We start from the raw sequence: 25,696 nt of genomic DNA on the forward strand, positions 1-25,696 counted from the left end.
ATTTCTGTGAAAGAACACTTGCATATTTTTATGGTTGGGGGTCACCTCAGCATGAGGAACTGAATTCAAGGGTTGCAGCATTAGGAAGGTTGAGAACCACTGGTATGGTAGGTAGAGTTAGTGGTAAGCACCAGCGGTCTTCAAGCAGCAGCTGGACAGATCCTCATCCTGGATGCTTTAGGCTGAGCCTGCATTGAGCAGGGGGTTGGACTGGATGGCCTGTAGGGCCCCTGCCAACTCTAGGATTCTATGAGCGTTGAACAAGGACAAGGTAGACTTGGGTTCAGGTCTTTGTGCCCACTCCCCCCTCTGCACATGTAGACTGTAATGCTCAATGTAAAGGAACTACTCTCCCAGGATCTTAATTACATAAAGCAAGACAGCATGGCTAAGTGTTCCGCCTGTACATGGGCAGAGAGAGAGAGAGACATGGATGTTAACTTTATTTTCAGCTTTGCTTGTAACGCAGACCAAAAAGTGTTGGAGAGACCGGAGCATAAAAATTCCATCCTTCTGTGTGTGTGTGTGTGTGTGGAGAACAGGGAGAGGAAAAGAGCAAACAGCTAGCACCCTCCTTTTTAACCACAAGAACTTTGGGCAGATCTTGACGGGCTGATCGATATCAGCTAATGTGCTGAACCATTGTTTGCTGCAGAAATATGCACCTGACTCAGATGTTTTCTTTTCACCCGGGATCTTGCATTTTTTAGCCTAACTTGGACCTCAGGAATCATTTGGAATGAGTAAATCCAGTGGGCAGGAGTTGTACAGGGCAGACAGCAGGCCTCTGCACAGGATTTTTAAAACAGGGGGAAGGTTACAGTATATCCCAGAACCTTCATAAATTAATTAGTCCTTTCTCACTTTTCTTGAATTTTTAAACTCTTTTTCAATTTTGTACCATTGTTAATAGGTTTTCATTAATGAATAGCTTTTTGTATTATTTCTTTTATTTAATATTTTTGGAGGGGTGCTAGCTCCCCCCCCAAAAAAACAAACCTTGTGCACAAGTGAGTGAGTGAGAGAGAGAAAATTACCTACAACTATCTATAGATTACTTCCAATTTACCACAAGGATGTGCTTCTCTGTAGGCATTTTGCCACATCAGATGGACATACTGATAGTTATAAATATTTATACCTCTTGTGGTGCAGAGTGGTAAGGCAGCCATCTGAAAGCTTTGCCCATGAGGCTGGGAGTTCAATCCCAGCAGCCGGCTCAAGGTTGACTCAGCCTTCCATCCTTCCGAGGTCGGTAAAATGAGTACCCAGCTTGCTGGGGGGTAAACGGTAATGACTGGGGAAGGCACTGGCAAACCACCCCGTATTGAGTCTGCCATGTAAACGCTAGAGGGCGTCACCCCAAGGGTCAGACATGACCTGGTGCTTGCACAGGGGACCTTTACCTTTACCTTTATCTACAGATTACTTCCAATTTACCACAAGGATGTGCTTCTCTGTAGGCATTTTGCCACATCGGATGGACATACTGATAGTTATAAATATTTATACCACACTTTGACCCCAATTATACCATACTTTGAGCCCAAAGCTGCTTACCACATCTTTCTCCCTCTCTTTCATTTTCTCTTGTTAGCAACTGCCCTGGTGAGGTAAATTAGGCTGAAAGAGAACAGCTGATTCAAGGTCACAAGGGCAACCAGGGGACTCAAACCCATGTCTCCCAAACTCTAGCCATGTACTTCAACCAGTGCACCATGCCATAGTTCTCTCCTCCTAAAATCACTTGATATTTTAGGTGGGAAGCAATAAAATACATAAATAATAAATATTGGGCGGGGGGGGAATAAACCCTTTTCAACATTTTCCTGTCAGCTACCGAGTGCTGTCTCTTTAGATATTAATTTTTCATGTGCCTCACTTGTCCAAGGAATAAGAAGTTTTTAATAAGTGTTTCACAGGCTCAGTTTTATTTTTGTCCTAGAGAATGCTCACTCAGTCACTTGCAAGAAGAAAATACAGTGCCCAAACCCCAGAAAGAATTTAAGCGGTGGTTTCCACAGTAAAAGGTCCCATTTCAGTCCCATACCGAGTAATGGCCTTGGGGATTAAAGCACCAATTCCAACTTTTCAAGGAAGGGTTTCCTGGTGAGGAGAAACATCCAGAGTCATGCTGTTCTTCTGCATTTTTCATTGAACGTGTTCCAACTTCAGGGGCTGAAGGAGAAGAGTATCCAGGCAGTGTTAATATTGAAAGCAATCACCCCAACAGGACGATATTAACATAAGAAAAGTCCTGCTGGAGCAGACCAGTGGTCCATGTAGTCCAGCATCCTGTCTCACACAGTGGCTAACCAGTTTACCATGGAGAGCCAATGAACAGCATGGAGCTGAGGCCGTCCCCTGTGGGAGGTGGGAACTGAAACTCTCTCCCTCCAAGTCTCCCCCTGCCCAGTCCAAAATGTGGAGCTGATCTCTCTCTTCCTGGCAACAGTCCAAATGCCAAACTTTTTTATTTCCAGTCTGCAGGTAGAGAGCCAGTCTGCTGTAGTGGTTAAGCCTCTAATCTGGGGAACCGGGTTTGATTCCCTGCTCCTCCTCCACATGCCGCCAGCTGGGTGACCTTCAGCTAGTCATAGTTCTCTCAGAGTTCTCTCAGCCTCACCTACCTCATAGGGGGTCTTTTGTGGGGAAAGGAAAAGTAGGTGTTGGCAAGCTACTTTGAGATTCCTTTGAGTAATAAAAAGCTGGGTACAAAAAAACAGCTTTCCAACCAGCTCAGTTGGTAACTTCCGATTTCTTGGGATTACAACTGATCCCAGCCGACAGAGATCGATCTAGCCCGAGCCTGTCAGATCTTGGAAGTTTAGCACGGCCAACCCTGGCTAGTATTTGGATGGGAGACCTTCAAGGATTTGGATGGTAGTTCCTCCAAGGAACACTAGGGGTCATGCCATGGAGGCAAGAAATGTCAAACCCCACAGGCACCCCCCCCCCCAAATCTCCAGGTATTTCCCAATCCAGGACTGGCACCCTTAAGTCCACACCACTGGCCTCTCTGTGGCCTATTCCCACTGGCCTATTCCCTTTGATGCAGAACTGATGAAGATCTATTTATAATCCCACAAGGATGATCCATATGCCTCTGGGAGACACCCAACTGCCAGCCGCCCCCCGCAGCTGCTCCAATGGGAACCCTGTTGCTCTGAAGCGGCCAAAAAGCAGCGGCAAGCAGCCGCCGCAGGAAGTGGAGAGTGGCAGCAGGCAGCCGCAGTGGGTGGTGGCAGTAGCCAGGGGAGGAGGAGCCATGGCAACGCCTTACTCATGCCCATTTTTCAAATATCGAGGGTTATATCCACTCCAGGATATTGCGGGGGAAAGGTCACTCTGGATTAATTCTGCTTGTTGCAGATGGAAAATTTAAATCACCTCCACGCCGCCCCTGCAGTTGGGGTCGCCGAGACAGGATTCCCAACCAGGGGTCCGCAGCCTTTCCCCTCCTATCTTAATGGACTCGGCCACAAGCTAGAGAACCACCTGCTTCCGTTGCCCCTCCTCCCCCCTCTAGAGCATGGTTCTCACATGGCTTCTGTGCCAGGGAGGGGGTGGAGCCTGCATGTTTACTCCCACCTTCAACCACATCCTGTCTCCTCTCCTCCCTCAGTCCTCCTCGAACTTGTCTGTTAACATGGGTAGTGATGTCACTTCCAGTGACATGTAATTTATGGGGGCGTGACGGGGTTTGTGGCCAGATGACATCACTTCCGGGGCTCCTCAAAGCCTGACAGATTATTTTAGGGGCTCATCCATGGTCCAAAGATTGAAAAAGGCTGCTCTAGACATAGTGAAGTGTACAGGGGCGGAACAATTTGCATTTACCAGGTGGGGCTCTGGTTTTGTCTTCCTTTTGTTGACTATTATACATAAGATAACATGGGAAGCCCGAAAGGTAAACACAATGCTATGGAGCCATTGCCTCATCATGCACTCGACAACAAGCATCTCTCACAATCCTACGTGTAGTTTTGACAGAGCAAAGCATCAGTCATAAAGGGGAAAGAAAACAGAAGCTACTAAGTGTGTAGCTGCATGCCAGAGTTCTGGGTTTCGAAAAGGGCTGTGGTAATGCCCTTTAATTCGATAATCGCCTCCAAAATAGCATTAGTGATACAACCAAGCAGAATGTCCAAAAGAGATTCACCTGGTCAAACATCCATGTTGAGTTGTTCTCCCTCAATGGTGTCAGTTCCCTCTTTCTTTGGGCTGAAAGTCTTTGACCTCGTTTTTCCATTCTGGCACTGAAGCTGATTGTTTGTGGCAGATTATATGCAAGTGCACACATGACAACACCATAGGGTCACTGAACACACAAAGCTGCCTCATGCTGAGTCAAATAGTTAGTCTTTTGGATACACTATTTCCTATATTGGCTGGCAGGAGCACTGTCTCAGCAATTGCCAAGAGATTTTGAGGCCAATGTCTGGGGGGGGGGGTGGAGTTTGGAGAGAATATGACATCATTTCCAGGTGACGCTCAAGGAATGTCCCCTAATCTCTATGGTAAAGATTATAGAAAACTGAAGAAATTCCTAGATGACATGAGGAAATTTAATTTTCTAGCCTTCCACACATACCCCATCCCTCTTGCTCCTTAATTCTCAAATGCATTTTTAAAAATCTTGCTCCCCAGGTTCTCAAAGGTGGCCAGAATGTGAGACACAATGCTAGATTAGATGGGCCAAGGGTCTATAGGCAAAACAGGTGCTCTGTTACTGAGCTAAACATATTCCTTTCTGCTACCCTAAGGACCTAATGACATGTGATGTTCCACTGCTTGGGTCTGAATTCCCCAGCCTGGGTTGGTGATTCCCCAACCACCCTGTCCCGCCCCCTCCACTTTCACTCAGTAAAGTGTGACTTTCACATTTGGCCACGAATCAGGTTGCGGTTCCCCTGACGCAGCTTGCTTTCCTCGCAACCCTGCAGCAGCTGCAGAAAGCTTCATTCCCCAAGTGCCGCAGAGCCCAATTTGGATGGGAACCACAGTGCTGGGGAAATGGGGACCTTCTCCCCAACCACCCCAAGCCTTTTTCCCAAGCAAAAATGGCCTCATTTCTTTCTTTCTGCTCACATTGTGGAGCTGTACATTTGGTATGCATCGCAATCTCATTCACAAACTTCAACAAAAAATCAGAGATGGTATTGGAGAAAAGATCCTAGGAACGAGTGTTTCATGCCTGATTCTCCGATGTAAATCTCCAAATGTCCTATATAACTAATGCTAATGTTGGCATAAATTCACACTTATTGCTGCTAGGGCCTTTTGAATTTTTCCAGGGAGAAATCTGGTGGCTGCTGTAGCCAAGTTTTTGTCCATTAAGCCCAAATAATGTGAACTAGAACAGCAGTGCCAAGACAGATTGCGCTGTGAAGAAACCAGCATCCTTTCTAAGGAGACTCAGGCTTCACAGGCTTCCAAGATGAGAGGGGAGATAGGCCTCCTTTTGGTACAAGCCGGTGTGAACAACACATAGTTTTGTACTGGGTAAGGTTGCAGGAATGATCTGATAACTGTTCTCCAAAACAATGCTTTCTGCATTACGTATCCTCCGACAGCCGGTCAAAACTGGGCGAAACTCTGCTGCCAGAGCTAGATCTGTTGCTGAAGGTTGAATGTGGTGGGCAGATCTAGGGAGAGTTGTCTTAGCGCTCTTTAATGAAGGGAACCAACATGGCATAGTGGTTAGGGGTAGTCAAACTGCGGCCCTCCAGATGTCCATGGACTACAATTCCCATGAGTCCCTGCCAGCGAATGCTGGCATGGGCTCATGGGAATTGTAGTCCATGGACATCTGGAGGGCAGCAGTTTGACTACCCCTGGGTTAGAGTGTCAGACGGTGGTCTGGATAATCCAGGTTGAAGTTCTCACCGGCTTTGGAAATTTACTGGGTGACCTTGGCCTGGTCAATCTCAACCTACCCCACAGGGTTGTTGTTGGGAAGTTAAAATGGAGGAGAGAATGTTGTTGGGAGGTGGTGGGGGGTCCCCATTGAGGAGAAAAGCAAGATATACATTAAATAAATAAAAGTCAAAAATCGGATCTGCGGTGTGGTGGGAGAGGGGACATTTGTAATCATTGGTAGCCTTTGTTCTCTTTTTGCCTCCACTAAGAGTAATATATATAAGCACAGCTTTTATTTTCCTTTGTGGGTCAAGCAAACAGCTGGTGGGGAGTAATTTTCAGTAGATTAAGATGATTCTAAGCATTCTTTTAATGTAACTTCAGAATGACACATAATGTATAGTTCTTCCCTTGGGGCCAAACTTACACATTTTAGCAGGTCGGGTCCGTGTTCCCCAAGCCAATCAGCAGCTATAGGGAACGGCATTTAAAAAATAAAGGACAGCCTAAATGGGCTCAGGATGCCACCCTTTGGGGGGGAAGAAACACTCTTACCTTCCGCTCCCCCCCCAGCCATTCTCCCACACCAAAACATCACAGGAGGGGAGAGTTGTCTCATTCGAGAGGTTCACACATGCAGTATACTCCAAGTGGAGTAGCAAAAACAAGCAAAATTCCCCAGCTTTTTCCACACCAGAGAAATGGCATGGGGTGGGGGGGAGGTAGTCAGGAGCTCTCCCCCCCCCCCCAGTTCCAGGCCCATCTGGATTCTTCTTTATGTTTTACAATTAATTTCCTCTCAGATACTGTGTGGCCCATGCTGAGTCCACAGAATCCATATCCATCATATCAAAAGCCCAAGTTTGGCCCAGGGAAACAAGTTTCTGCAAAAGGTGCATTTTAAAACCTAGGAATCAACCACCCTCTCTGTTTTTCTTCCTGAATAATACTCCTCATCCAACGTGGAACGTGCCCAGCAAAAGTAGTGAACTGCTGTTAATCAAGAAAAAAGAATTGATTTTAGGAGTTTGCATTTCCAGACAGAGCGTTCAGCAAATTTTGTCAACAGATGATTCGGAGCCCTAGTTTAATCAGTGGTGATGTGTGTGCCAGCTCGAAATATTGGTGATGATATTTCCCATCACGTTCTTTGCTGCCTTTCATAGGAGACTTAGAGAATGTTTTATTTTGAAACTGTTTGCTCGGGTAAAACTTTTTGCAAAAGTCTGGGATGTCCCTATCGTTCAATTAAAAAAGTTCCAGGATAATATAGCTTCTGGTAAGCTTCTTATGTTCTGCCACCTTACAATATACCTCGTTGAGGGCATTTGCTTGTATTTCCTGAGCTGTAATTAACATTCAGACAAATTTTAAAAACAGACTTTAGTGGGTTGGATCCAGACTGATTTTTCTATTAATGGAAAGGGGCATTTGGGTTATTTCCCTTTCCCTGTTCTGACTCTTGATTAGTACCTCATACTTCCATGCGTGCATGTTGCCAGGAGATCTTACGACTGTCTGGTGGCCAAACTTTCTAGCTCTTTGGTGTTATCCAGGGTGCCCCACAAGGAGATGAGCTAGAACTGCATTAAGAATATAGAAAGATCCTCATAGGGTTGTTGTGAAGGTAAAATGGAAGAGAGAAGAACAGCATAAGCTGCTTTTTGCCCCTGTTGGAGAGGAAAGCGGGGTATAAATTAAACACAGTTAGTCCTTTTCATGGAGACAGCGTTCCACTCGGAACCCCCGTCGAGCATTACAAGCAAAAGAAATTCCCATCCCAAACTTGGTCATCACAAACTCCAGCACTAACCTGCCTTCAGCACCATGTGCCAGTTCTGTCTATTTGTACCTCCGTTGCTTAATGGTGGTCCCAATCCGGTAGCTGGGGCAGCTGCCTCCTCCTAGGGTTACCTCTACTCCTTTAAGAACATTCTTTCCACCAGCTAGCCAATCTCTCTTAATTGTTGAGTCTTTTCAAAGCCAAGTTTCCTTGTTTCCGTTACATTGTGTGCGAGATGTACTAAGGGAGGTAGTAACTGTACTGAACACACTTTCCAGGACTCGTTCTCCTCTGCAAAGCCTCTCGGCATATTTCCCCATTTCTGAAAGAGACAAGAGGTATATAATATTTATGTTCAAAACAGAACAAACACTCTGTCCCGGGATCACCAGCTCTGCCTTCTTAGTTAGACTTTCTCCCTCTTGGGTCCTGCCCTTCTGCACTGCTCCCTGCTCAGCCAGTAAATGTCTCTTCTGAGAGGCAAGTAACACTCCACACCAGCCTTTTGCGCTAAACCATTTCCAGAGCTGTGAGCCATCCAAATGCAAAGCAAGTCCCCAAAGGAACTGGCCAGGAGCAGAGGCCATCAGGCAGACAGAAGAATATAACAGGACAACAGTCAGTGATTCCTAACGTGGTGCCCGGGCTGCCGTGGCCTCTGCCATTGCTGTTTCTGGCTCCCGACTAGTATTTTTAGAAAGCGGGCTCCTTCCCACAATGGCTTCTCTCTGTGTGTGGTTGGCTCCGCCCCCCATTGTGGCCATTTTGTGGTTTCATCCATCACCCCGTGTCAGAATTCCAAAGGTGTCCGTAAGCTCCAAAAAGATGAGGACCCCTAAGACCGATCTTGAAGTCCCCATTGCAGGACCTTGGAGAGCTCACAGCTGAGATCGGTCAAGTACTCTTAGCTATGCAAGCAGGGCATGAAGACTCCCAGAGCCCCGACCCTTGACCCAAAATTTTGGCGGCAGCACTTAAACTCAGAACCCTGCTGCTTATTTATTTACTAGTGTCAAAACGTGTTTAAAAAATGGGCTTTGAAAGGGTTCCAACAGGTAAGGGAAAGCTCCCTCCACTGGTCCCCCCCCCGCCAGCTCCTCCCCCTCAGCCAGTTTCCCATTGGGCTGAAGCAGCACGAGGGCTTGGCAGCCCAATGGGGAAGGGAAAGCCCCCCCCCCCGCCGGGTCCCCCATCATGCCAGTGTCCTGTTAGGCCACAAAGTCCTCCTGCCGCCTCTGCGAGAGTTTTGCGGCCCGACGGGGAAGGGAAAGCCCCCCTCCACTCGCTGGCTCCTGTTGGCCCGGGCCAACAGGGCACTTACATGTATTCTGGGGAGTATCCAGGGGCATAGACCCCCTAGCCAGCTGGGTAGAGGGGAGTGGGCATGGCCTGTGCAAGGCAGGGCATAATCAGGTTGCTCTTGGGCCCTGCCTCAGGCAGGCCACGCCCACTCTCTGCCCTCTTAGCCCTTAGCAAGTTATTGTAACAGCGATCCCATAATACCTGCCTTTCTCCCCAGCTGGGACCCAAATTGAGACATCATTCCCCTATCCTCCATTGTGTTTATTTACTGTGTTTTTAAAATGTATGCCCTGACCTTCTCTCCAGTGGGCCACCAAAGTGGCTTATGTCGTTCCACTTTACCTCCATTTTATCCTCACGACAACCCTGTGAGGTAGGTTAGGCTGAGAGTATGTGACAGGTTCAGCAAGCAGGCTTCCTTGGCAGTGCAGGGATTCAACCCTGGGCAACCTAGAGCCTCGTCTGACACTCTAACCATGGCACCACCCTGGCTCTCCGCAAAATGACATTGGATAGTCACAGTGGAGAAGCTATTTAAATTGGAGGAAGGCCTCGTGGTAGGGATGCATGTCATGATTTCTGTTCTGTGCCCTTTAAGTTAGTAATTCTGCTCCTTACTTTCCCCTCCTGCTCAATAACCTTTCGGGTATATGGATTAAAATATCACATGACCCATTATGGGGGACCCTTTTGCTGGCCTGGAGCATTTTGAAGAGACATTTACCTTTTGTGACTGTCTGTATCTCAGCATGCACTCTGTCGGAACCTTTCCATTTGTAATAATTAATTCGGCAAGGATCCTGCCCTCTCCTTAGGAGCATGTCGAGCAGCTCCTGTTCTGCAAGCCGAGAGAGGAACGCCGGCATTCTGTAATTGCCTGAAATCATTAATGTTGTCTGGTTGCTGGCAGAAATCGCAGCAATTATCTTGCAGCACGACGCAGCTGCCCTGTTAGGGTTGCATCACGGAACCTTGTTTTATTTGGGGGGGGGGGGGGAGTAGATCGTAATGTAATAAGCTTTTAAGCCAGTAAAACAGATTAATGTGAAAATGTCCAACTGGTGATATGGGAGGCCTTGCCCTGCTTGTAGCGTGCAGCTGTCGTTGGACCAATATTTATCTCCCCGATTCCCGTTAAAAATAACTGCGATTTGTTTTTATAGAGCACAGTTTGAACACTCCTGAACACTGTCTAGAATCAGTGGTCCCCAACCTTCTTATCACTGGGGACTGGTCAACGCTTGACAATTTTACTGAGGCCTGGCGGGGGGGTAGTCTTTTGCTGAGGGACGTTGCTGCCACCACCTGAGCCCCTGATCCACTTGCTTTCCCGCCGGCGCCCCTGACTTCCTACTGCCCACTGGGGGGCGCTGCCAGCAGCAGCTGCGCACTGCCATGCCGAGGGGGAGCCCCAGCCATGGCGGCCACTGGAGAACACCAAAGGTGAACTGGCAGCAGAGTGGCAGGGCAGCCCCCGAGGCAGCAGCTGGGGAGGAGGATGAGGAAGAGCCGCAGCCTGGTACCGACTGATCCACGGACCGGTACCAGTCCACAAACTGTGGGTTGGGGACAGCTGTTCTAGATAATCCATAAAACAATCTTGCATGGCAGGGCAGTATGATATGCCCTCCTGGGTTTCACACATGGAAATAGGGCCAGTCATTGTGCTGCAGACATCATGGTCATGATTAGTGTCCAAGTCCCTGATGTGCCCATTAAATCTTGTTGCGTTCATTTGTTCAGCAATAGCCTGTCTTGCATTGTTTTGAAAGGCCAGCGTATCCTTGTTCTTTAGTCTGAAGATGAGTTTTAGTCTGAAGATGAGTTTTAATAATACTGCAGTCCATTAGCAGTGGTTTGAAATGAGCCTCAGCAGATGGTTTGACGTTTTGCAGGCGTGCTTGGTAGATTTAAGTCTTGTTTATTTCTTTTCTTACTTCATTTTTGCTCCTTCTTCCTCCCCAGTGGGAACCCAAAGTATTGATCTCCTCTCCTCTGTGCTATCCTCACGACAACCCTTTGGGGTCGATTAGGTTGAGAATGAATGCCAGAGAAGGAGAAGAAGAGTTGGTTCTTATATCCCGTTTTTCACTGGCTGAAGGAGTCTCAAAGCAGCCTTCCCTTTTTTTCCCCACAACAGACACCGTGGGAGGTAGATGGGGCTGAGACAGCTTCTGACAGGACTGCTCTATGAGAACAGGACTATCAGGGCTGTAACAAGTCCAAGGTCACCCAGCTGGCAGCATGTGGAGGAGCGGGGAATCAAACCCACCTCGCTAAATTAGAAGCCACCACCCTGAATCACCACACCATGCTGGTTCATAGAATATTAGAAAAATACGTTTTTGCATTGAAAGAATATTGTGCCACAGAACGCATTCTAGAAGCTCTTTAGCTGAAGACTCCAAAATGACCGCTTGGTAGTGAGCATCTAATCAAGCTTTGAGAGTTGGAGGCTCTCGGTTTCATAATAAAGATTCAATTCTTCCTCTTGCAGGTAAATGGAAGATCTGGAGAGCCGCAAAGCACGTCGGATAGAGCAGATGGTAGCAAAATGGCTGCGTCGGTCACGGGATCATACAGCCAGGTATTTATCGGAATGAACCAATGATTAAATCTTTGGTAGGTCTCAGTGGCGCAAGAGCCTCTTCTGGCGCCCAGTGGTAAGGCAGCTGACATGCAGTCTGAATGCTCTGCCCATGAGGCTGGGAGTTCGATCCCAGCAGCCGGCTCAAGGTTGACTCAGCCTTCCATCCTTCCGAGGTCGGTAAAATGAGTACCCAGCTTGCTGGGGGGTAAACGGTAATGACTGGGGAAGGCACTGGCAAACCACCCCGTATTGAGTCTGCCATGAAAACGCTGGAGGGCATCACCCCAAGGGTCAGACATGACTCGGTGCTTGCACAGGGGATACCTTTATCTTTACCTTTTAGCTCTCAGTAGGTATGGAATGACCTCATTTCTTAGAAGTGCATCCTGGATGTCCTCTTAGACTTGGTACTCCTGTTTCAGGCTCCAGTAGCAGCAACAGCAACAGCTAGCAGTGCCATTTGTCAACTTGGCCAGGCATTCCAGCTTTGTAGTCCTCATCCATGCCGTACCAGCCTCCCACTTAGACTGCTACAATATGCTCTGCATGGGGTTGCCCTTGGGTTCGCCTCATTTGGAACACTGTGCACAAGTCAAGTCGCTGTACCTCAAAAAAGACACCCTAGGGCTGGAAAAAGTTCAGAAGAGGGCAACCACGATGAGGAATGGGCTGAAGCATCTATACTATGAGAAAAGCCTAATGATAGTGGCGCTTTTTCAGTGGGAGAAAAGATGGCTAGGAGTGATGATAGAGGTTTATAAAATTATGTGAGACATAGAGAAAGCGGACAGCGAGAATGCTTCTCCCCCTTCTGTAATGCACGACTCAGAGGTCCCCAGTGAAGTTTCATGGGCAATATATTTAAGATGGTCAAGAGGAAATATTCTTTACTAGCTAAGTCATTGAATTGCATATGGGTGTAGTGAGGGTGGCCACAAGCATGGACGGCTTTAAAAACAGGTTAGCCATGTTTGTTGAGAATGTGTCCATCAACGGTTATGATCCATGTGCACTAATGGGGACTTCCACATCCAGACGATGAATGCTGTGTGGCATTTGGTCCTGAGTTTTATGCCTCAGATGAATTGCCCAGAATGGCCTGGGGCTTTTTCAGATGTTAATTGTATGCTGTGGAATTCCCTGCAATGAGAAATCTCTTTTGCCACTTCCCTAAACGAGTTTTGGCCTGTAAGAGGAGACCTTTTCGTACCAAAAAGTACTTTGTGATGTTGATTGGTATATTCTGAAAGTGCCACTTTTAAAAAAGGGATTTTTTTTTTTTACTATTGTGTGCTCTGATTATTTGTATCATGGGTTTATCGTTTGCTGGTTTCAGTTTCTCTTCTATAGTGGTTCTGTTGTAATGTATATTTTTATTTTGTTCTTTATCTTGTGTGACGGAACTGAGTTTCAGGTTCACAGGATATTTGCATGTAAAATAACCCAAACGGTTGATATAATTACTAGAATTTATTGAAAAGGAATTTTAGGAAAGTTACAATGCAGGAATAAAATGGATGGCATGAAAAATAACAAACTAGCGAGCTGGGTTCGCCCAGCTGGCATCCCTTCTACGTTACCTATGAGTAAGCCGGATCTTATCCTCCCGTTGTTGTTAGGAATCTCCCTCACTGGCAGTCTTTAAACTGTGACTGGGCAGAAACCTATTGTGGATGCTCTAGGCTGATCCTGCAATGAGCAGGGGTTTGACTAGATGGCCTTTGTGGCCCCTTCCAACTCTGTGATTCTGCGAATCAGCCTCGCAGGATGCTGGTGCCTTTCCCATCTAGGCAAAAAGCAGTACCTCCGCACCCTCCCTGCAACTGCCTTTAACCCTCGGCGCCACTGACCACATGACCATCCTGAACCAATCCTACCCCCACTGTTGTAGAAAAAGCCAGAATCCAGATTGCATGCTTCTGTGCCCCCACCCTGTCTGTCTTCACCAAAAAATAAACCCAGCTATGTTATAGCCTTGAAACTAGAGATGATGCTAAATTTCCCCAGCTGCAGATGATCTTCATATCTAACACCTTCCAAACCAAAGAAGGAGAGCAAAGACTTAAACAGAAGGTTAAATCCAAATAGCAGCCTAGGGCAAAGTCTATGTGAAGCTGCTAGGAGAGGACCTCAGGAGGGTTGGGCTGCAGTGTCACCAATATATGGTTGATGCCCAACTCCACCTGACTTTCCCACCTAATTCGAAGAATGTTGCTCTGTTCTTTTGTCTTAGCTGCCCTGAGCCCTTTTGGAAAATGAAAGAATAAAAATCAAATAATAAATAAATAAATTGCTATTACATGACACGTCATGCAGATATCCTACCATACTGGAATTTTGCCTTTTAAAAATCTTATTTTACTAAAGTGCTGGTTCAATAATATTTGGAGGGGGGCATCACAATATAATAAACGAACAAACAAATAAATTGAAATAATTAAAAAAAACCCTAAATAAATGGTCAAGTAGTGGGATGGCTCTGATTGCAAGAGGGAATGAGGAATTCAAGTGCCAAATTGCTAGAAGGGAGCAGGAAACAATTGAGGGCTGATCCAGGAAGAACTCATTCAAAGGCAGTTTTAAGAAATGATAAAGGAATAGGGGTTTTTTGCTGGTTAAATGCAGTCTTAGACCGTTTCCTTATTTGTGATATTCATGGTTTTTGTCTTTTGAAAAGGGCCAAAGTTTGTGTCCGTTTCCACACTTAAATCTGCCTTTTCAGGTGCAGACCTGAATTGTCTGCTCACTTATCCTGTGATCAATCATTCTCCAGAAACATTTTTGAGGCGGGTTCTAATTCAGGGCTGTCTAGTGGGGAAACTCAGATTCAGGGGGTTTTGTTACTGTGGCTGCCATTAGTACCCTATCCCCCTCTGGCATAACTTTGGTCCTCCCTCTCTCCCCCCAAAACATTAATTTTTTTTTTAAGCGGGAATTATTGCATTACAACGCATTACAACACTGCCTCTAAGGGAGCGAAATAGCAGCAGTCTTGGTTTTAACACAGCATTGTTTTTTAAAAGGTATGTTTTTAAAAGAAAATTCACATCCAGTGTACCGTGGGGGAGAGGTGGTGCATAATTAGATAAGATAAGATACATTTATTTGTATATAGCCATAGGCCTTTACAAAATATAAAATACAAATTTACAAACAGTAAAATAGAATAAAAGGAACTGTATAAAAATATAAAATTTAAGACCAAAAAACTGAAACAGCATACAAAGTGCAAGAGTGTTAAGAGGCTGCCTTGGTGGTTGTAACATTGGCCCTTATTTTCCTTGCAGCCAAGGCAAATAGGGCGGTTTTATATGTTACATCATCAACCTGGTCAGATAAAAGATAGATTATCTTTTCAGCAACGGAGTGAAGGTTAGAACCCCGTAAGGTCTCATTGAGGAATTTGGCTCTGGGTTGGGCATAAAGTAAGCAGTCAAAGATGTAGTGGGGTAAATCCTCCACAGCTTGTGCACCACAAATACAGAAACGCTGGTTTTTTGGCGTACAGCTAAATCGACCCGCCAGTACCTCTGTAGGCATCGTTTCGAATCGAAGTGATGTAAAAGCTACTCTGAGATTATGGTTACTGATTTTCATTAAATAAGAGGATCTACGATGGTCATATTTAAACCGCTTAAACCATGTTGCTGTCTTAATTTCCAAAATTTGCATTCTGTCTAACTGGGCATCACTTTTGAAGATCCAGTCTCTAAGGTGAGAGTTATTAGCTGAAGGATTTAGGAGGTCATCGGGGATGGAGTAGCGTGCAATAAGGCTATTAATAAGGCAATGCCGTGCTGGATCCTTAGATAACATTATATTAAAGGACTGATGACTAAATTTGTTTATGTTGGCTAACCTGAGGTTTTTCCACTGTTTTAAAATTGCCAAATGTACTCGGGCACTAAGAGAAGGCAGACCTGTTTCTGCCCTCATCAAAACAGCCGGAGTTCCCCTAGGTAGGGCTAGAATTCGCCTTAAGAATGTATTTTGAACAGATTCTAGCCTAGGTATGAAGTTTTCCTTCCATCCCCAGACCTCTACTCCATACAAAAGATGGGGGATAACCTTGCACTTGTATAATTTGAGGGCTGGATCGATGAGGAAGCCTCCTGTTGTATAATAAAACTTCAGAATAGTGCCCACTAGGCGTGTTGCAGAGGCTCTAATGGTGTCCAGATGAAGTTTCCAATTCCGCCTCTCACTAAATGTGATACCCAGATATTTAAATGAGTTGCACTGGCTAACAGAATTTCCAGATATGCTCCAAGAGAACTTTTTGGCCCTTTTTCTAAAGACCATTACTTTTGTCTTATCGTAATTTATTTTAAGACCTTCTTCTTTACAATAAGCACCAAGTTGTTGTAGTAGTCTTTGCATCCCAATTTTTGTGAGGGAAATTAGGGCCATGTCATCTGCATAAAGTAAAATAGATATTTTTTGACCTCCTAGTATGGGAGAAACAAATTGTGGGCCAGAGAGTCTTTCTACAATGTTGTTAATGTATAAATTAAACAGCAGGGGAGCCAACACACATCCCTGCTTGACGCCCTTGCATGTTGGAATTTTGTTGGTTAGGGAGCCAGAAATTCCCACTCTAATTTGAGCATAAGTGTCAAAGTGCAACTCCCGCAGCAGAAATAGGAGCCGCCTATCAATGTTCAAGTCTGCTAATTTTTGCCATAGGCGCTGCCTGTCTATAGAATCAAAAGCTGCGGCCAAGTCAACGAATGCAACGTACAACACTTTCTTAGGGCCATTTATCCCTGAATAGACCAGTTGCTGAAGTATCTGACATTGGTCAATAGTACTAAAGCCCTTTCTGAATCCAGCTTGATGTGGGTATAAAATATGATTTTCATCTGCCCATTCCTCCAGCTTAATCAGTAAGTACTTACTGTACAGTTTTGCTGCTATGTCTAACAAACTAATAGGCCTATAGTTATTTGGAGCTGATTTGTCCCCTTTTTTGTAAATGGGCACAACAATGCTAAGTTTCCATCCAGGGGGGATTTGGCCTGTATTGTTAATTTGCGAGAAGGTTTTTGCTAATATAGGAGACCACCATGATGGAAAGGCTTTATAAAGATCTGTAGGGATCAGATCTTCCCCTGGGGACTTACCAGATGTCAATGAGGAGATCAGGCCTTTGATTTCAGCCTCTGAAACTGTGGGCCAATCTGGGAGATCTGTTAGATCAGGAGGGATATGTTGTAAATGTGACATGGCTGTTGGGGGTGAAGCCAAATGGGCTCCAAAGACCTTGCTAAAATGCAGGGCCCAATCTTTAGCTGGTATTTGAGCCTCCAGATGATGGGACCAGGTGTTTAAACTATTGGAGACTAGTGCCCAAAAACGTGAGTCATTTTTCTCAGAAACCGCCCGATCTAATTCTTTCCATAAGGATTTAGCATGTTCGAGCTTTTTTTGTTTAATTAATTTTTTGTATTGTGATCTTAAATACAAAAGTTGGGGCATCCAGAACTCATTAGTATTTCTCCTTGCTTTCCTCATGGTGTGGGTTATATATTTTTTGAGAGTTTTACACTCTTGGTCAAACCAACCATTATTTGAATATGGTGAAAGTTTGATTGGTCTGTTATTAACAAGAAACGGCTTTAGGAGAGTAGTAATAGCTTCCCAGATTTGGATAGCATCATTATCTGACTGAAGGATAGCATGCCTCAAAGATTCTGTTTCTGGGTTTGCAAAAAATTGGGAGAATTTGGATTGAAGCTGATCAGACCATTTGAGTCTCCTAGAACATGGTAAACCTGCTAATTCAGAAACTGGTTTCAAGATTTTACTGCCAGTAGTTTTAAGTGTTAGTCTCAGTGGGCAGTGGTCACTTAACAAGCTATCAACAACCTCAAACTTGGCTACTAGGTTAAATAAATCAGATGAGACTGTGATGTAATCAATCGTGCTAGCTCGATAAGTTGATAGGTAAGTATAAGCACCTCCTGATATATCCAAGCTGGTACCATGCAAAATGTGTAGATTGGCCAAAGAGAGCAGTTTTAAAAGTTTGAGGCCAAATTTGTTGACAATCCTGTCCTTTGAGGAACGATCTGAGAGATAGGCATGGGTGGCTATTTGAGTACTCTTATTACCTCCTACATCAACTGCCCCAGAGCCTATTCTTGCATTGAAATCACCACCCATTATAATATAGGAATTTGGATAGTGAAGGAGCAAGGATTCTATGGTATCAGCCAGGGAGTCCCAGAGATCGTCTCCTTGGCTCTTACTACTATTAGGTGGAATGTATACATTAATACATATTAATCTTCTGGGGGAAAGTCCCTTAACTAATAGGACCTGGAAGTTATTGTACTGACTATTTTCTAAGATTAAAACATCAACCGTTAAATCAACTGAAACAAAGGTAACCAGGCCTCCACGCCCCCGTCCCTTTGTATGTATCTTGGTTGCTGGGACTGAGAAGGCCTTGTAGCCCTGAATAGAAAGGAAATCCTGTTCCTGGATCCATGTTTCCTGCAGGAGAATAATGTCATGAATTTGCAAAAACTTTAAAAAATCAGTGTCGTGGAGCTTGTTCTTCCACCCCCCAATATTCCAGGACAAACACTTTAATTGTCAGGGCTCATTTGTGATCTTATTCAGATCTCCCTCCGGATCCAGGACGACACAGCCATTATTACATGATGGTGCAAGTGTAGTGCTTTCCTCTCTCGGTTTTTTGGATTTTTCATTGGGCAGAGTGCCCTCTAAGATCTCCCGATTGGTGCTGGTAGTGGGTTCGTTTTGCTTCCCTCTACTTGTTAAAATTGAGGTTGGGATCAGCGGCTGAGATGACCCAGATGTACTTGCTGGTGATACATTGTTTTGATGAGGAGATTCTGTGCTTTGTGAGTGCATGCCTTTTGAAGTACTCAAAAGCTTAAGCCTTAGATGTTCCAATCTGGTAGTGATCTCTTTTTGCTCTGTAGGTGGAAGATCAGAGTAGGAGTTCAATAGGTCTTCTTCTATTGTGTTTTCAGGTTCAAAATGAGTTGGATCCAAGCATGGTTGAGTGGGTAGATCAGTCCACTGTATCAAATCTTGCTGGCGAGCATCCGTTGATGGTTCTTCAGAGTGACTACCCAATTTCATCAGGGGATTAGTATGCTGCTTCGGCAATAAAGGTTTTAGAATAGTGTTTTCAAAAATGCGAACTGGGAAAATCCCTTTTGAGCAAAGAAATAACTTCTTACGGAGTAGTAGGGAAGGAAACCTGGGGCTATGAAATTCCAGTAAGATTCTTTGCGTTTGATTCAGATTGTAGAGAGGCTGTACTTGAACTAAGTCAAGTGAAGAAGTATTCACACCGAGGATATTACTTAGATGACGTATCACCAGTTGTTTTGTCTTCCAAGGAATGAGATGGTCTCCATACTTGCAAACAACCAGACAAACTTTGCATGGCAGAAGCTTAAGTTGGTAATTTAAACTCTCCTCCGAAGACTGCAGATGTGTGCTAGCCTTTTTAGACTCTCCATTATTTGTAACAAATGGCTTCTTGTCAAAATTAAGTATTTTAGGAGGTTGATTACATACCTCTTTCCCACTGAAGCCTAGGTTAGGGCCGAAGTGTTGTGCAAACAATTGTGTCATATTGTCAATCTTATCCTCAATAAGCTTTATTCTTTCAAATAAGGCGTTCACAGTTTTGGCAGTCAGATGTGAGAGTTCACTTAGGATGTTATCGGAGGTTCTGCAATTGGCTTCAGCCTGGCCTTCTAACAGCCAAGCAGTTGAGTCATCTCCCTCTTTTCTTTCTTCTTCACACTGAGTCTTGATTATACAATTTTCCAGTGGAGCAAATCGGTTTGAGGTTGAGGCAGCATATTTTGAGATACCACTTGCCATAATAAAATCGTCTATCTTTGTCTGCTTGCTGGCAGGGGGTGGGGTAATATCGCCATCACCTTCACGCACCCTCTTACTCACCCTTTTACCACCTCCCATTGCAAAAGTCCTAAAGCTCACAAGTGCTTAAAGCTCACAAGTGAGAGGCTGTTATTGTCACAAATAGGCAATGAAAGGAACAGTCAGGAGGACAGGATATTCAAATAAACAAATGATGTTCAGGGGAGAAGAGAGACATAAAAGCTCGCTGCAATCCCGTCCACTGAGCTTATTAGTGTTAAGGCGTGTTGAAGCAAAACAAACTAAATACAGCAGACAAGGAAGAATTCCAGGCAGGAAAAAAATGAAACAAGAGTTGCTAACTATAGATAATTGGCTTCTTATCTTCAGTATAGTTAACTCCCCCGGTGAGCTCCAAGGTAAAGACTCTCTTAGTTGACGGCACTCTGTTCTCGAAACACAGCAGAATTTAAGTATAAATGAGTCCTACCAGGTGTTTAGAGTTCCAAGCTCGGATGTAAAGACACAGGGTAAATCAGGTGGCACCGACGATAATACAAGCAACTCAAACAAGCTCCAGGAGTTAATTAGAAAAGAAAATGCGTAGGAGAGCCTCTAGAAACGCTGCTACTGCTCCGTCGCCATCTTGCTTCTCCGACCAGGCAATGGTGCATAATTAAATAATGTCTGAAGGAGGACACAGATTGGTAGAATGATGGGGCACATTGAAAAGAAAGGCGCAATCAGGCACCATTTAGTAGAGCATGTGCAGACGGAAAAAAAATTGGAAAAGGGGAATGGGAGCAAAGCATGATGGGAGGCTGCCTCCTTTTGAACCAAATGCAGAAAACATAAGGCATATTTCAGCCTGGGAAATGGGGGAGATGCTCAAATGTGGAAAGCCTAGTATTGACTCGCAGCGTCAAATGTAAATCCAAAACGAATCTAAAACAATGTACGTCTCAAATGTGGAAACGGTCCTAAACACACTTTTCAGAATTGAATGATACTTATTTCTGAGTAAGTGTAGTTAGCATCTTACTAATGCAGGCAGGAATTAAAGGTTGTTAATAATTGCTGTTAATAATTGCTGTGCAGAAATACCATTTTAATTCCATGTACTGCTGATTTGTGTCAAAGCCATGTTTTAGCAGCATTAGAGGGTTCTAATCTGCAAAGGAACACATAATCCAATTTTCTAAAACCAGACATTTATTTTGGCAAGTGCATAGATTTGGCCATTATCCGGCAGTAAAAACATGTATATTTGGAAGAATTGCACAGGCATCCCGTAAGAATAGGAACCAGCAAAATGTCATGGTTAGAGGATTAGCCTAGGATGTGAAAGATGCAGGTTTAAATCCTCACTAAAAAGAAAAAAGGGAAAAGAAACTCAGCCAGAAAAGACAGAGTAATTAGGTTAAGGGAAAAGGAAAATGTATGTGCCGTTTCATTACCTTGTTTTGTATTGTGTGATTTGCTCAGCAAGAAAGGTGGGCTGCAAATACATTAGATAAATAAAATGGTACCAAAGAAACAAAATGGGAAATTTGTAGGAAGTTGAATGTCGTACCTGGTTCCGCATCTGCACTTTTACAGAATTTGCAAACAGACATTTCTGGCCTTAGTTTTCCACACACTGCAAACTTAGAGTAAGAAAACATTCCTATATTTTGTCCTTGCCCCTTTTAACAATCCTGTTGCCATATTGCTAAACAACACACCTGTGTAGGTATCATTCAGTTACATGTTAAATGGTTGATAACTGGAGAACCTTTACCATGAAGTTTTCAGCCATTCCTAGAGAGGTGTGACATCACTTCCGGGTTTCTCCTGGAAGTGACTCCATGCCTTTGCCCGCCTCCTATTGGTTGCCAGAGGCTGGCAACCCTATGTCATCCTGCCCACAGTTCTGTTTGATTAAGCTCCTTTAGACTCTTGCAAGATTGTAGCTGGGATCAATCTTTTCAGCTCGTGCATCCAGTCTATTCTGACCTAACATTACCCTTCTCAGATACTTACGTGCTTCTCCTTTCATGGATCTCTTTCTGCCAAGCTTGGTCTATTCAGTAGGGAAGGAGAGCTGGGTCTGGTGCAGCCTGGATAGAGAGTGTGAATGGACCGGTCTTGTTAACTGGGGCGTAAGTTAATTAGAGCACTTCTTGGCAGGTCCATCAGGCCCAGAAGAGTGGGCTTGTGCTGTCCTGAGCCAATAAACAGAATGAGCGGCTAATAATGACCTGTGCGTTTTCCGTGCCAAAGGAAATAAATCAAAACTCCCTACAGTCCACCAAGTGCTCCAGGCTGAGCTTCGGGAAGGAAGGTGTCTCTAAAATATGTAGGAGCACTGCCAACAGTGCCTGCCCTTAAAGCACTCTGATGTGACCCTATTGATTGCTCCCGCCCTCCGCTTGTTTTGTGCACATGCTTTGTGGCAGGCGAAATGAAATCCTTGTTTCCGAGTGAATGTTTTTAGTCTTCCTGTCCTCAGAGAACACCCTCCATCATGACTTGCCCGTTTCCTCTGCCATGGAATCCCTACAGGGTGGAGTTTGCATGGAGCTTTTATTCCAATCCCAGGTCGATTCAGTCCCTGCCATCTCCATTGCATGCGATTTTCATTTTGATTTTGTCCGATTTAAATTTTCCCTCTGCAACAAGCATAATTGATCCGGAGTGACCCTACCTTTATCCTGCAATATCCTAGAGTGGTTTTAACCCTCAGTATTTGAAGAATCGGATTGAGAAAGCATGAGAAAGCATGCGGAGCAATGGCTGCTTCGAATTTGTTGCTGACTCCGTGGTAGAGAAGCCCTGATTGGCCAAGGCTGCCCAGGTGACAAGCTTGCCTTAAAGGGGAAGCCCCTAGGTTCTCTCAGCAGAAGTTCCCAGAAGCCCTAACTTCTGTTGGTAGAGATTTGCCTCTTGGTTTTTTTTCTCTCTCCTCTGCTTCTCCAATCCTCTCCCCCCCCTTCAAGAAAACAAAAAAAGAGGCTCCTGCTGCACTTGGTTCCCCCCCTTCTGCTTCCCTAACCACATGCAGAATACTGTTCTGTTTCAATGGGGGGGGGAGGGAGACCTGAGTTCAAATCGATCTGGATTCAGCAGGATCCACAATGGAATAAACAAAGTTAGTACAGATTCAGTCCGGGCCAGAAAGGATTCTACGGAGGGCAGGGTTTGCAGAGGGGAGAGATAACAGCAGGATACAATGCCAAAGAGTCCACCTTCCAAAGAAGAAAAGCTGTGTTTTTGTCCACCATTTTTTATTCCCGAAGAAGACTCAAAGTGGCTTGCTATCGCTTTCCCTTCTTCTCTCTACAACAGACACCCTGTGAGGTAGGTGAGGCAGAGAGAGCTCTGAGAGAAGTGTGACTGGCCCAAGGTCATCCAGCTGGAGTCATTTTCACCAAGGGCATTGCAATAGCGAGTCCTCCAGATGCTACTTGGAGGTTAGCGATCCTAAATGTGAACTGAGGCTATCAACTGTTGGCAGCTTGATTATGCAAAAGAGCACCAGGATGCTTAAAGAATAAAACAGTTTTATTGTGAAGAGAAACAACTTTGTGTAGAAAGGAGCGAGAGACCTAACTAACTTTTAACTGTGATCTGTGGTTATTAATTTGTTGAACTGCTGTTCTGGAGGCAAGCAGGGAGGAAATGTGCTCAAAGGAGCAGGAAGTCTCCTGTCGAACCAGTCAGGACATAGGAGGAGATAATTTGAAAATCATCAGGCAGTTCCTATTCTAACTATGCTAAATATACATCTCCTCCAATGCCCCCTGCAGGACACTTTTCATATTCTGTTCAATCATGCACACTTAAGATCTTGCATATTCCAACATCAACTTCATGTTGGGGCCTGGAGTTTCAACTGATCAGTTCCGCTGGAGAAAATGGCTGTTTTGGAGGGTGGACTTCATAGCATTATACCCCACATTATACCCCCATAGCATTATACCCCTTCACTCCCTAGACCCCATCCTCCACAGACACCACTCCCAAAATTTCCAGGAATTTCCCAACCTAGTAACTAGGGTTACCAATTTCTGCCTGGAAAATTCCTGGAGATTGTGGGGTGGGGTCACCTTTGGAGGTGAGGATTTGGGGAGAGGTTTCACCTTCTCTGGCATACCACAGGCTTTGCCCTGTGAAGCCGCCATTTTCTCCGGAGAAACTGATCTCTGGAGCCTGGAGCTCTGTTGTGATTCTAGGAGAGCTCCAGGCTGTACCTGGAGGCTCACCTTCATTGAGGGCCACACCTATATATGTGGTCCTGCACACCTGATAATTAAATGTTTTAAATTCCGGAGAGTTCCAGTCTTAGCTCTCCTAGCACACATCATGGTGTGGCCCTACATATTACAAGCACAAGGTAGTAAGTATGTGTCTGGAGTTTACCACTTCAAATTGTAGGCAAGATTCAAATGTATGTATATTCTACGTAATTATTAAAATGTATGTATCCACTACATCATTGCACTATTAGAGCAAAGGTTAGGCTTAACCTTTTCCGCCAGTGTTATTTTTAGGAGATAAATACTTTTTAATAGTGAAGGGTTCAGTCACATGACCTCCTCCCGTTGTGGCCCAAATATGGGCTTGAAGGAAGTAAGAATGAATCGATTCCAGCGTTCTTTAAACAGAAATATCTGCTGTTCAAGGGCACAATTCCTTATGAAGCCATGTTAGACAGAGAGGGGATGATTACTGTCTCTCTCTCTCACACACACACACAACTCTTCATCGATTTCCGAGGAACCTTGGGGTCCCCTCGTGGAGTTCACCTTGGACACTAGCAGCAACACTGGGTTAAGGACACAAAATGTTCACCTTTCTCCCCAAAACCATTTGCCCGTCTTGGCACTTTTGATTTGACAGTGTTGCAAAAACATCCCTGGGATCTGGAAAATAATGCTTCCCTGTTGTCAAATGGGCCTGTCTGCCCTGAAACGCCTTCCAAAAGCACTCCTCTCTGTTCTAAGTGCTACTCGCCTGCTTGACGGATGGAGTCCAAGGAATGAATTAACAGATCTGCCAGTGAGTCTTCTGGCCTTAACAGAGACAGTGACTGGCAAAGTCACGGCAAGTGATAATTATCCCCCCCCCGCCCAATCTGACATTCAGCACCGGTTGTACATTTTTATGCACCTTGCTGATGCACTCGATGTTACTTCTAGGCATGCGTGATCTTTTATTCACTTAGCAACAATGGAGGTTGGCTGGGGGCACCCTCTTTGGGTGCCTGTAGAATTGGACACCCTGGTCCAACCTTTTTGAAACTGGGGGGTTCTTCTGCAGAGAGGCTCTCGCAGCCACGCTGCAAATGTGGTTCTTCTTCCTCAACCCCCCGCCCCCTAGGCCATGGAATAGATGGAAAGGGGAAATTTCCCATTGCTGATGATGTTGCTCTTGGTTATGAAAGCGCCTGGCCACAGTAAGTTTGATAGAGAGCTAGCATGGAGCAGCGGTTAGACTGCTGGACTGCATTGAAATCCCTACTCTGACACAGTCCCATTCTCAGCCCAACCTACCTCTCAGGGTTGTTGTGAGGATAAAAACAGAGGGGGAGAATGAGGTTGTAAATTGACAGTCTTTCAGGCATCATTGTCATTCTTGATGTGCATGTGGGGACGTATCAGTGCAGGAATACGTCAGGGCAGAAGATATTTCAGGCAATTGTGCATCCCTTTCCAATGCCGTCCTTTCTACCTTTGCAGAGGGAGAGCATCTGTGAGCGACCAGTCTTCTGATGAATGCCGGCAAGCTGCAAGTCGCGTGAAAGTCACTGTGGAGATCCAGAAAGATGTGTTGCTTGGACATTATGGTTTTGCGTTTTCCCAGAATCCTCCCTTTTTCATCACAACAGTGGCTGCAGGTGGGTCCCTTTTCTTTCTCTCTTTCTTCCCATACCAGGGCCCTCCTCCTCATCTACCATCAGATCCTTCTAGCGAAGATGCTGGGGATTGAACCTGGGTCCTTCTCCCCGCCAAGCAGATGCTCTACCTTTGAACCACAACTCCACCCTATAAAGCAGCCTTTCTCAGTTTTTTTTTTACCATTGAGAAATCCCTGAAACATTCTTCAGGCTTCAGGAACCCCCAGAAGTGGTGCGGTCATGCAAAATAAGGTTGGGAAGCATAGCTGTGTACACACCACCCGGGGCCTCTCCCCTTCCCACTCCCTCCAGGCCCATCACTGGCCATTTTGGGAGGGGTGGGTTGGCCGACATGTTCACATGTGGTCATATCACCTGATAAATGTTTAACAGATTTGAAAATTATATT

The 25,696-nt window shown here is 45.2% G+C and overlaps 1 protein-coding gene across 2 annotated transcripts in view; it reads left to right on the forward strand.

Moving 5' to 3' along the window:
• Positions 1 to 25,696, forward strand: part of FRMPD1 (FERM and PDZ domain containing 1) — a 92,721-nt gene that overhangs the window by 37,421 nt on the left and 29,604 nt on the right. For both annotated transcript variants that reach the window (XM_077345526.1, XM_077345527.1), the window contains exons 2-3: positions 11,445 to 11,534; positions 25,130 to 25,287. In XM_077345526.1, coding sequence (XP_077201641.1) covers positions 11,449 to 11,534; positions 25,130 to 25,287 — 244 coding nt within the window. In that variant the 5' untranslated portion in view covers positions 11,445 to 11,448. The remainder of the gene's footprint in view (positions 1 to 11,444; positions 11,535 to 25,129; positions 25,288 to 25,696) is intronic.

The sequence above is a fragment of the Paroedura picta genome, chromosome 7 (assembly GCF_049243985.1).
Source record: "Paroedura picta isolate Pp20150507F chromosome 7, Ppicta_v3.0, whole genome shotgun sequence".
In the NCBI taxonomy this organism is placed as follows: Eukaryota; Metazoa; Chordata; class Lepidosauria; order Squamata; family Gekkonidae; genus Paroedura; species Paroedura picta.